The 12,733-nt window shown below is 45.2% G+C and overlaps 1 protein-coding gene across 1 annotated transcript in view; it reads right to left on the reverse strand.

Moving 5' to 3' along the window:
• RAB40C (RAB40C, member RAS oncogene family) overlaps positions 1-10,518 on the reverse strand; it is a 13,798-nt gene extending 3,280 nt beyond the window's left edge. The window contains exons 1-3 of the mRNA XM_010186656.1: positions 10,487-10,518; positions 10,158-10,226; positions 7,982-8,042 (exon numbers count right to left, since the gene is read on the reverse strand). Of these exons, the coding sequence (XP_010184958.1) occupies positions 7,982-8,042; positions 10,158-10,226; positions 10,487-10,518 (162 nt within the window). The remainder of the gene's footprint in view (positions 1-7,981; positions 8,043-10,157; positions 10,227-10,486) is intronic.
• Positions 10,519-12,733: the final 2,215 nt, after the last annotated feature.

Below are 12,733 nucleotides of genomic sequence, written 5' to 3' on the forward strand. Positions count from 1 at the left end.
CCCCTGCCTTTTATTTTTGGAAAGAATGGTACCTACTGCATTCTCAGGCCCACATCCAACACTCACTTCCCAGCCACCACTGGAGGTGCAGTAAAATGATGCTGCCAACAGGGACATGCAGGCAAGTTTGTGCCTGCAGCCCTGACAACCCAGAGCAGAGCCTCAAGGGTCTCCACCCTCACCCTGAGCCCAGCAAGCAGCACTCAGGACCATGGCCAGGCTGCTGGCCACCACTCAGCTCTGCAGCAGTTCCTACCATGTGAGCTTTTCTTGAGTCAGAGCATTTCTGAGGACAGACACGACGAAAGTAGGCTACACACAGCCCTGCAGGCACACGAGTCAACACATCAGGAGCTGCCTTTCAGTACTGGTTGGGCACATACAGCATTTAGAGAATTGTCTTAAGCAGCAGCCTTCCTGCAGCCCTCCCATTCTTTTTCTGACTTCTTGTCACTCTCCTCTTTCCAACCAAGGACATCTCAAGTGACAACAGGCACTTCAAGGTTACTTTGCAGAATGGCAGTTGAAGATGCCCTGAAATGGGAACTGCAGAGGAACAGATGATATCGCAGTGTGAGAGGAGGCAGCCCAGCTGGGAACACAACACCGGATGAAAGGTAATTCAGCAGCAGCAAGGCTAAGCTAAGGGCAAAATAAGCCAGCCTGAGCCAGACTCCAAGATAACAGACCATGCAGCAGCAAGCTCAGCAGAACCAGGCATCTCTGAGTCAGGGGTATCCTCCAGGAATAGCTGTCTGCCGGCAAGTCCCCAGCACAAGCAAAGAGAACTGAAGTTGGCAAAGGGAAGCCTTAGCTGGCAGCCTGGTCCTCCCCAGGAGATGCCCAGATACGGCACGGTAAAGGATTGAGCTGACAAACTGCCTGGCATCTGTCCTGGTACAAGTCAGGGACCACCAAGCACCCTCACGTACCACACTCCTTTATTCACTGAAACGGAAGGCCCATAATGCAGATGGGAAACACAAACTACCCAAACCTCCTGAAACAGGGCTTTACAGCATTTGTCATTGCCAAAACCCATGGTGAACTGGGGGAAGCTGGTACTGAAGCCACGTACAAAGGTGTCATGTACCTCAAGTTTAATAAAAAAAAAAAATCAGCAACACAAGATCTAGAACACACAGCAATGATAAACGCCAGGGCATCTGAGCCACAAAGGCACTTGAGATCTTATAATAAAGTCATGTATTGAGCTGGCACTTGAAGTGTCCCCCCCACTGGGAAAAGCAGCCTTTCTCCCAGTATGCTGGGTCTGCCTCTCTCTCAAAGCTCTCAGGATAAGCAGCTCTCACAAAGCCTGACCAATTTTTCATTTTTAAAAGTCTTGGTCAGAAAAATTCTGATTCTTGAAATAAGGAGGAAGTAATAATTTTCCATAATCAAAAATTTCAATTAACCCAAAGATACTGCTTTTTTAAGAACTCAATCAAGAAATACCTACTACCAGGATACATCACATTTAGTGCATTTTAAAAAATATGAGAGAAAGACTAAGCTTTCTTTTAATTTTTGTTATATTTGTTTTTACTTCTAGCTTCCAAGCCTGCACGTGTGAATGAATGAGAGTCAGGAAATAAAGCAAAAAGTTTGATGACCCCCTTTCAAGACAAACTGCCAGCAAGTTAAATAAAGTCTACTTATTTTCTTTCTGGATTGACAAGTTCCTTTAGCCAAGAGAAACAGACCCAAGACCTAGTTCGTGAAGACTGCTTCTGCCAGAAATATGCTCTAGGAGGAGAGTTTTTAAGCTTGCTGCCAGCTGCAGCCTGGATCTTCTTTAAATAGGAATAAGGATAAAACATCAAAAATGCAGCCCCAAGTTCTCAGGAGCGGGGAGGAAAGTCAAGACTACGATTTCTAAATATCCTCACACTCGCTGTCAGCCAGCTCACTCTCCAAGTCATTACACAGCTCCAGGCACATACATTTAGAGTTACACTTGTCAAGGAAAGCTTCCGAAAGGTCGGCAGACACCAAGGCCAAGTTGTCTAATGCTTTGCTTCTGTCCTCATCCTCCCCAGCATAAGTATTAGGACCAGATTATGGCAGCTCAGTAGAAGGTGGAGGAAGCAGCCTTAAGAGCCTCTGGCCAGCTTGTACTTCTTCCACGCAGCATTGGCATGCTCCAGACACCATGTTTCTAGAGCACAACATCCCAGACACACTTTGCCATTACCATTTTCTCCCCTAGAGAGAACAGTGCACAGACACGATGCAGACAGGGAGCTGGCTCCAGCTCTGCAGACAGTTCCAAGTAAGAGCTGATGGGCTTTGTTCAGTTTTGTTTGAGGTTTTTTTTTGTGGGTTTTTTTGCCTTTTTTTTTTTTCTTAAAGTCTCCTTTTGAATAATGTGCACAGAATTTTAATTTACTCAACTAGACAAGTGAACAGCTTCCCATTTGCAGTCTAAATTGTTCTCCAAGTGCCTACATGGCTGTCAACACCATAGTATCTCCATACCTCTCATTTTTTAGTTTCACAAAGCATCTTCGTGCATGAAGTGAAAAGCTGCACACTCGAGTTCTCAGATCAAGGGTATTCCGAACCCATCACCTACCCTCCAACAGCTTTTCTTTTTCTCCTCAATCTCCCTACAGGCTTCTGTGTGAGGTGGAAGACAACTGGGCTCATCTCCAGTTCTGTCTCTGGTCTTTTCACAATTGGTTTTCAAAGTTAATTTCCACTGTTTTTGTTTCACACTACTGGGATTGGCACGACCCTAAGCACACCAGCAAGCGAAATTTCCACATGAGTACATTGCGTAGTGAACAAGGAACACAGAGAGATCATCCGTTATTGTATCCAGCAGCACATGGGGACACCCTGCCACAACCCAAACTTGCTTTCAGTAGTAGTTTACACAAAGATCTGTCCACATAACCAAGTGAGGGGAAAAAAGTATTGTGTCTGCTTGCTGCAGGCTTAGACCAGGCTTATAAGCAAAAAGGTTGTAAAGGTGACAGAGAAGCAGCATGCCCACTTGTTAGTGCAAAGCAGATTTCTCTGAAAAGGCTTCTCAGATGCTACAGAAGCTGCATCTCCAGCTGCTCACAAAAGCACGCAAGACACAGCTGGGAAGAAGCAAGTGCTTGCATGGCTGCCAAAGACCTCAGCTCAGATAAGGCAGATGAGAGGGTGGCAGGAAAGCAATGCTTACTCTTCATCTCCACTGATGAAAATAAAGCTGTTGCTGAAGAAGCCTGGAAGAGCCCCCACCCCTCCCGAGACTGGATTTCTCTGGCCCACAGCACTAAGTAAGCCATAAACAAGGATCCAGTGCTGACAGCAACCAGAACACCTTGTCTCTCCTGCCTGCTCTTTCGAAGCTATGCCTCGGTCACGGCTTTCCAGCTGGCACCTCGGACCTTGGCTCATGGGCAATGACATCCTGCTGCCAAACCATTTCCCAACAGCATAACACATTGTGGGGCTTTATGTATCATCGAGCTTTTGGTAAATGTTTTGACAGGCAGGGTGGACTCTGCCAGCAGCTGGACAATCCCCTCAAAATGACTTGAGGCAGGTTGAAAATTTGCAGTAACTGAGAAAGCCATAGGGTAGAGTAGAGCCTACATCTCAGTTTGCTAAGCTGCCAAAAACCCCATCACTTTTCTGCATACTAAGAAGAGCTGAACAGGATAATCAGCAACTACTCAAATCACCTCCTTAAGCAAAACTCAACAATATTCATTATTCTGTTAGGGCTGCACCTTCGCTGTAAGATGGGAGCATTTTTCAACATTGATTATGGCTTCTTGTAGATCATCTGAAACTATTCATGAAGGACCTTCTGTATCACACTGTCTGGAAAGAGTTGGCAAGTCACACTGCCAGAAAATTTAAGTCACTGGCACATGAGGACATCAGGAATGATACTGGCACTGCTCCCTCCTTGCTAGATCAGAAAGCACCACCACAACCCTCTTTCTCCCCTCTGTGATGACTATTGGAATAGCTTGCATTTGCTCACAGCAGCCAGAAGAGCCACAGCTGCACGCCGCAGTTGAGATCAGTGTGCCAGCTCTGCTGTCAGTATGTTTAAGACCTTAAACCAAGTAGAAAAAGCCAAAGAGCAGAAGTCCAAGCACAAAATGAAAGATTTCTGAAGCACCTTTAAGCATCACTAAATGTCTTTCACCAAACAACATGCTGCAACAATTAATATAAAAATCCTTCTGCAACACACTGAGCTCCAGACTCCCCAGGTTTGTTCTGCAGGTTGCAACACCACTGGGTTTCCATCTCTACCCTTTCCCAGCCCTGCAGTCACATGACATGGCTTGTAGACTCTCCCTGCCCCTCCAGGGCCTAGAGGCCAGTGCTCTGCTATCCCAGACATAATTGCTCCTCTTTTGCCCCAAAGCAAGACCCAAAAGTGATGTGGCCAGGACCTGCTGGCCCAACAGACCCTAAGAGGGAAGGGATGATGAAAGCAGCAGTGGTAGGAGAAGGGAAACCCAAACCCCAGGGAAGTGTGCTGAACATGAAAGCATGGCTATGTAACCAGGCAAGTGGTGTGAAGTCTAAGCTGGAGAAGGTGTTCAAGAGGAGTCCTTTCACTGGGGAGGGAACAGCCTGCAGTGCAGTCTGAGCAAAGCATGATGCTGCTCTGTGGGGGAAAGAAAAGCTCCCGAGAAGGTCTGTTCCCTATTTGGAGACTGTCTTCTCACTGTGCAACCTCCCCGGGGCTTCCTTCAGGAGATTCAGTTCTTATTACTACACTTGAGAAACAATAAGGTGTGTAGGGGGGAAAGCCAAGCGTGCTTCCCTTACTTGAAGGCACTTCTCATACCAAGTACTCTCTTAAGCACTGGCTATTCAGAGAGTCTCACCCTGTTCTCAGTGACCCCTGTAAAGGTTGCTGAGGTCAAAGTGCGCTTCAGAAACCCATTCTTCAAGTTCCCCTTGTGCTCCTTACGGGAAGCTCAGTTCAGAGCCTCACTCCTCAGTGAGCACCTTCTGCTAATTTTCGGTGTGAAGGTGCTCATGGCCAGTTTATATCAATCCGTTCTTGTACAAATATCACACTGCACCTTAAATTGAGTTTTTCCCACCCTGGCATCTCTCTCTTCTGCTGTATTAATTCTTCCCAAACTTTTGTCTTGTTAGGTTGAAAAAGCTGTTTCTCTTGCCTCCAACCAGATTTGCATCAGGCTTCCTACAGCAGAAATCTTGAAGTCTGATGATATCAAGAGAGGAAAGCAGACAGCTGAAGCAAGTCAGCACAGTACATAGCATTAAATACATCTTGAAGAAATAAGAGAACTCTTTCTCTCTCTCCTTCAAGGCAGCACTGGGTTAAGTTGTCTTTAGGCTAATGCCATGCTAGAAGAAGTTAGCTTCTGCATACCAAAAATAACTGGAGGTGTTGAAGACCATTCTCCAAGTCACACAGGCATTTGTTATTCAATACAAACAGTCCTTTTGCTTTAGTTAAACATTAAGAGAGTTTAAATTAAGATACTTTCCTCTTCCATTGAAAGAGTGGTGAGTTATTTAAGACACAATATCTGTATTCCTGCTAATACAGGAATATCTCTGTATCACCACATAGAAGCCAATTACCTGATGCTGAAACCATTCTCAATCTTACTTCAAGCTACATGGAGAAGACTGTACAAGGACTCTAGCTATGAGGCTTCAAAAGCCACACACCTTTCACTGTGCTCATCTCAAGAACACTTTCAGAGGGCAGTGCAGATATTTAACTTGGGAACTTGCCCTCCTCCTACTGACACACCTGCTGTTTAGTGCTGTTCTGTTGGTTTTAAGGGTAGAGGTTGGCTATTTTGGCAGATCAGGATTGAGGCATAACAACAGTTCTTTGGAAAAGGGATTTGTTGCGTAAGCAGAATGCAGGCTTTGAGGTAAAGGCATAAGCTACACCTTGTTGCATAAGTAAGCTCCATACCCCAGCATTCAGCAATAAAGGTCCCTCTGCCTGGCTGATGACGTTCATTGCAAATATCTCTAGGATGGACTCCTTGGGGGTGGGTAAGCAGAAAAGATGGATGAGGCAAGCCTTACGGATATTCAGGTGAGAGTTCCTAAAACACTGATAAATACAGCAGAAAGGCAAGGGGTTGCCTCCAAAGCAAAGGTGGTCAAGAACTTCATTTTGAGAAAGGAAGATGAAAGCAATCTTCAATTTCAAATTTAATGTCAGCCAGATACACGACACTATGTCAAACACTGCAACTAGGGAGAACAGGCTGCAGGAAACCAGTGGATGCACTGTGCAAGTGCCTTAGAGCTCCACTGCAGTTTCCAGACAGATGCTTACCTCTCCATCCAATTCAAATATTCTCCTCAGTACTCATTTCACCTTTCCACCTCAGTTTGTTTATGGCATTGGCAGCTGCGAGTTCTGTCATGTGGGGAGACAGCACTTGCTCTGAGGAGCTCAGTGTCTACATGAAGGGAAGAAAGTCTTTTGTACGGCAGTTTGGAAAAGCAGGTCACGCTACAGACAAGAGTAAAATATCTTGGATGATATTTCTATGCACATTAGTTTGGAAGTCTGCTGCTTTCTATTCCTAGTTTGATTTGGGCATCTGACACAGCAAAGTCTCAGAGAAAAGCTGACCAAAGTTAAGTTATGTGGTTATCAGAGAACCATGCTGATTGATACTGTTAATTTATAACTGGTAAGGCAAATTACATGGTCTCAATCCCACAGGTTATATTAGGACTGGAGCTCTAGATTTTTCTGAAACATAGTATGTGCAGAGGGAAGCTTAAAGATAAACTCACACAGTGGAGTGTGTATGTGGAGCATACAAATGGGAGATCCCGTACTTTCCCACCACTTGAGGCATGCTTCAACACTCCTTGCCTTGCACTTCTGCAAGCACCAGGAAATTGGCCTCTGCTTCAAAGGAGCTGCCTCAAAGCATCCACACCACCAGAGATGTGCACAAACAAGAATAAATGAGACAGTGGCTGAGATATCTACAGCGCGTTCCAGGCAAAGTGTTCTCATGCCTACAGCACAAGTGAATTCACAGGAAGTCTTACAGAAAAGAGCATGATGGATTTTGCCAGTTAGCAAAGCAAAAGTCTACAGCTACAAGGAGTAAATAGCCAAGAGCAATAGTGGCAAGAGCTTGAATAAAAGTGGCAAAGTTTCCCAAAGGCTGGGAAGCTGCCAGGACACTGGCACAGTCAGGAGGTTGATATAGCTTCCGACTCTTAGTGGCTACAAGAGGAAAGATTTTTTCCAAAGCTTTTCAATGTGGAAATAAAAGGGAAAATACAGTGGTTCACTTCACTTTGGAAGACTTTATCCTGGAGGGATGCTGTCACATTACTAAATGGATGACAATAAGACTGTAAGAAAGCACTATTTTAACTAAGAGCAGTCTTTCAGAGGACCATGAGTTTTTTCTGCTGTTTAGAATCTATGTGCTATTCTGGAGCAGGGCCCAAAGGAGAAACTCAAAATGTAACGCTCTGTCTCATGTTTTAAGGAACGTACTTTACGATCCAAATGAGCTGCTCTAGTTTGAAGTCTGCATCAAACATGCAAGTAGGAGCCACCCTATTTTTGGAACTGACTTGAAGGCAACACAGACTGGAAGAACTCCATTGGGAAAGCCAATGTCATATTTAAACAAATTTGACAAGCCTCAGAAAGTACAAGGTCCCACATTAAAGCTAAGGCAGTTCTAGAGCTTGAATTGCCTTGTCCTCCATAACCCCATTTTCTCAGCCCTTCTCTAGAAACTAATACTGAATATAGTCTTTAACAGACCTTTTCTGTAGCAGTCTAGGACATTTCATAAGAAGAGACTAACAGGCAGAAAGATGACAGGCAATTCCTCTTGGCATTTACACAGATCTCATCCTTTTGCTGCTTGATGTGTTCCTCTTCAGAGCTCTCTACTATGGCATGAAAGATTTTTATAGTGTAAAGGAAAAGCAAGTGTGCCCCATCAAAGCACTGAGTGGCAGCACTTACCTGGGCTCCTCTAGAGTAGGATCTGAAAATGGTGCAAAATCTTCCTTGCCCTGATGTGTCCCTGTAAAAAAGAAAAATAAAGCCACAGCAATGAAATTTGTAGAATGGAATCCCACACTGCACACCTCCTGTTGGACTCAAAAAAAAAAAATCACTGTTGATCTTGTCAGATCTTTAGAACATGTGTGACACCCAAACTGCTCTGCATGGTGGTTTTGGGAGGAATTAGTGGGTGCATCACCACCCTTGGCTAGTCAGACACACTCCAGAAGTCCTTGCTGTCACTGTGCTTCCCACAGAGAAGGTACAAACCAAAACCACTCGGCTTCAGCACTACCTGACGATGTACAAGGATGTAAGTCATTTTACTCCCTTGGGCAAAGGATTTTCTCTCCAGTTCTCTACAGTCCATAGGAATCCAAAGCCAGAGAGACTGCAGACTTCTCCTAGTCATGAAGAACAGCTGAGCTATTCTAAAATGAACATAACCACTCATGATAGGAGAGGTTGTCTTGCACTGTGTAGTTTCACTTATTTTCCAAACACATTTTAACCAAAAATGAAAGGACTTCTCTTTATACCCAGCTCTGTGGCCGATCTGGTCAATCACACGTTAGAGAGAGCTCAGGAACAGGACTAGAGAACAGCATTTTGAGCCCACTGTGACAATAAGGGGCTATTCAGTCACCATCGCGTGTCCTGGCTGCAACTCTTGTCGTGGTGTAAGTCTGACTGCACTACCAGCACCTCTCAGTGCCTGTGGGAACAGTGAGCCAGAGCCCAGCCCACTGATTTAACCAGTATATACAGAAATGCGTCAGGGTAATTGGAGACACGTTATTTTGCTTGTTACATCTATTCACTGGGCCAGCATAAGAGACATATTAACGACCACTGAGAAGTCTGATGAATCCCTCAGCCCCACATCTGCACCAGCTATATGAAAAAGGCAGTGACCTCAAGTTCAGGACAATCATTATTTCAGATCTAAATATTTCAAGGATCATATTATTGGTCCTGGACATCAATCTAACAGTCTGTGTTTACATCTCCTTCTCCCCTGACAATCAAATACTGGGTTGCATGAGGAAAGCAATGGTAAAAGATTACACTAAGACATCAAACCAATGCTACCAGCTTTTCACATCCTATGCTGGTTCTCCAGCTCAAAAATTACAGTATAAAAAGAAGATGGTTTCAAGAGGGAAGCAGTAACTACACACTTGGGGCTGAAATGTTAAAATAGACATCTTGCAAGAGATACTAGAGAATATAAGCAGCACATATAAACATGCAAGCTGGAAGAGATAAATTAACTGCTTCTGTTCTTTTATAAGAAAAATGAGGACATTTAGCTTCAGAGAGCTGGGGTATGATTAAACTATGAAACTATACACTGCTGGAGTCAGTCACTGAGGCCGAGAACATAGCATTCATTCCTATTTAACAATTCACACAGTTTATTAATATTCATGTTACTTGATACAAGCGTTGGTAAAGGGGCTATTTAACTTCACCTTTTAGGGCCTATTTAGGTGAAACATAGAATAGTGGCAGGCTATCTGTCCTCCTCCTTTCATCTACAGGATCACTGTGTCACCGCCTCAGCAGGCGTTTAAACCTCAGACAAGGCTGGGCCAGGACTCCAGGTCTCCCTGCGGTGCTGACAGATAAGGCAGGAGCCACTCCTTCCATGCAGCATCCTCCTATCTTCATCCCAGTGTCAGGTCACTTCAGTAAGTCCTGCTCTCCAGGAGTTTACCAGACTCTGCCACTAACTTTGAGGTCTATTCACCACTCTTGTTTTCAATTTCTACTCAAGTCATTGAGAAATATCCAGCTCCAGCAGGGACTAAGGGCTTTACCCATTTTTTTTCTCTTCCTTTCCTATTCTCATCTGTATTTTTAATGCTAGGATTTCAGGAAAATCCAGTATTGCTTTCAAAATAGTACTGTTCCCTCACTGATTGAGAGCTGCATGGGCATACAGTCAGGTATAATGGAAAAGGACTGAAATTGGACTTTCCAGGCAAAGAACAGCATGCTGTTTGTGCTACTTGATCCACAGACATGTGCTGGCCAGCAAGCTTCACTGCACGCCTGGTCCACAGCTTGGCACAGCATTCCACAGGCAGCACTACAGCCCCTGCCACCAAAACGGCTCAGAAACACTCACCAGAGTTCTAGCTTGACTCTTCTGCCATCCAACAAGATAGTAGTGGTCTTGTAGTCAATTCCTGAAAGGAAACCAATAAAAAACCTGAGCAAACACTGAGATGGTCTTCAGAAACCTGCTCTGCCCACCCAGATCAATAATTTAATGTTTACAGAAAGTGGTATTTTCTCCCCCTTGCTGTATTGTGTGTTTGTGGAGGGCTAGAGATTTGACAGAAACAGACCTCTGCTTCAAGGCAAAGACTGCCCTCTCTCCCTCCTCCCTAAAAATGTAGTTAACCCCTTGATTGCTTCTTACTTTTCCACTGTTGGATAAAACCTATTACCACTTGAGCTGTAGGAGATTCAGCAGTCTGTAGCATTATCCGAAGTCACAGCATTAAGTTATAGACTTTTGGGGGGTAAGCCAGAGATGAACCATTTAGAAGCATCTCTGCTAAGTTAGCCTGCAGATCCACCACCTCTTAAACATCACTGCTCAAAACACCCAAAGGACATCTTGGGAGGTGGGCAATACTGAAAGCCTGTCCAGAGAATGCTGTTTCTTCTTCTGAGCAGCTCTCAAGGTTGGATAAGGCAGCAAGCACTCCCCCTTTACCAACAGCTGAGGAGGCAGCACAGACAACTGCTTTTCATGGAGCCATAGCACCAGAGCAACAGAAGACCCTCAAAACCACAACCCCGAGCTGTGCTGACGAGCTACTCCTTTGCACAAGGGGTGCCCAACATCTTCAGATACACAAAGTTTGCTAAAAACAGGGAACCTGTCTCTTACATTCAGGCAGAGAAGAAGTTTAAAAATGGGGCAACTCCACTTGCAAGCAACACTTCCCAGCCGAGCCAAACACGCCGCTCCCCATGGCCCCAAGGAGAGGAGGGAAGAAGCACAGCTGCACCTCCCACCTCCTTCCCCAAAGCCTGGACTTGGGAATGGCCAAGGGGCACCAGGTGCCCAGGAAAAGCAGTTTCTCCCCAAGCTTCAGTTTCAAGTATATGGAAGTTGCTTAAAGAGAGCACCGTGCACCATTACTGCATGGTCACTAAAGCATAAACTAATTTACAATCGCCTTTAATAAAGCAGAGTCACTGCACTCCGATTAGATCGACTTTATCTTCTTCCTCTCGCCAACAGATATCAAACTTTGAATCTATATTAAAAAAACAATGTTGTGTTACAACCTGCATTTCCCTTTTCCTGCAAGGAGAACACTGCCCCAATAACCAATAACCAAGCAGCCAAGTTTGTCAATAAAGCAAATGGATTTTTCTGAGTCATCAGCAGGAGCTCCCCGTTAGTGAAAAATAAGTTAGATTTCAGCCTTCACAGGGTGCTATAAAAAGCATTAAAGATAATTATCTTAAATTCCAACTATTTCCAGTGCTTTATCACAGAAAATAGATGGTTTACATTTTATCTTCCTCCAGAGACAAGTGAATGATCTCTATTTATTTTCAGGCAGATATAAATCACCCCCATCCTCAGGGGTGGCGAGCAGTAGTGGGAGCAAGCCTGGTCTGCAACCAGGAGGGAGCATACAGACATCTCTCAGTTCCTGAGCCAGGATCACCCCTTGGCATGGGCTGACTGGCTGTTCGGAAAGGGGCTAATTAAGTTCACTAAGTCCCCAAGAGTTCCCTGTAAGCTGGAAGTCCTCAGCATCCTCCATGCCAGCAGCTCAGGCACACAGATGGAGCAGCTGCATGAAAGCAGCAGGGAGAGGGAATGACACCACCATTTTCAGGGCAAAGGCCACGTGCTTCCAAAAAAATGCCACTGTAGTAAGAAACGAATCACTCAACTATCAGCTTTTAAAAGTGAGAGAGGTTCAGCTGGACTGGAAATAGAAGAAAACTCATTAATGGAAACGCCACACAAATCCAGAAATGCCCTCATTAGGCTTCACACTCATGAACTGCCCAGCCTACATCTCCAACACGGGGAATGTGTGTTCTCTGTTGCAAATATAGAGAAGTTAGTCACCAGAGCAATGCTTTGAATACTTATTTCCCTCCCTACCCATCTGAAACTACACCATGCACTTTAAACCTTTGGGTAGAACAATAGGGCCATGACCAAAGCGGCCAACCAGCAAAAAATAGCACAGGGAAACTTCCCACACTCTTGCTGCAGCTGCTTCTCACTCCAGAGATGTTCCAGGAAAATAAATAGGCAAAGCAGAAGCCCTTCATGTCCTTCACAGCGATTTCTATGCTCAGAAGAGGAGGTCTGCGGGATGGAGGGAGGAAGCACGAGGTGCATGGTGGCACTTGTCCCTGCAAATTTCCCTTCCCAGGGGCCGGGCAGGGATGGCTGCCCATCGCTCGTGTAGGAAATCCGTAGAGCTCACCACAACAGAGTTCTGGCAGACTCTCCACCTGCTGCCAGTCAAACACAGAAAGCAAAAGCACAGTAAAAGGAAAGAACCAAATCCTTCTCTTCACACTTCCAGGCAGCTGCCAGTCATCAGTTTCACTGCCTGGCCTCAGGGCAGCCCACATCTCTGTGCAGAACTTCCCTCCTTGGCATCAGAGCACTGGAGGTAAAGGCCTTTTAGAGGATTACAACCCTGCAATACT

Source organism: Mesitornis unicolor, unplaced genomic scaffold, assembly GCF_000695765.1.
Source record: "Mesitornis unicolor isolate BGI_N332 unplaced genomic scaffold, ASM69576v1 scaffold46476, whole genome shotgun sequence".
NCBI classification, from domain to species: domain Eukaryota; kingdom Metazoa; phylum Chordata; class Aves; order Mesitornithiformes; family Mesitornithidae; genus Mesitornis; species Mesitornis unicolor.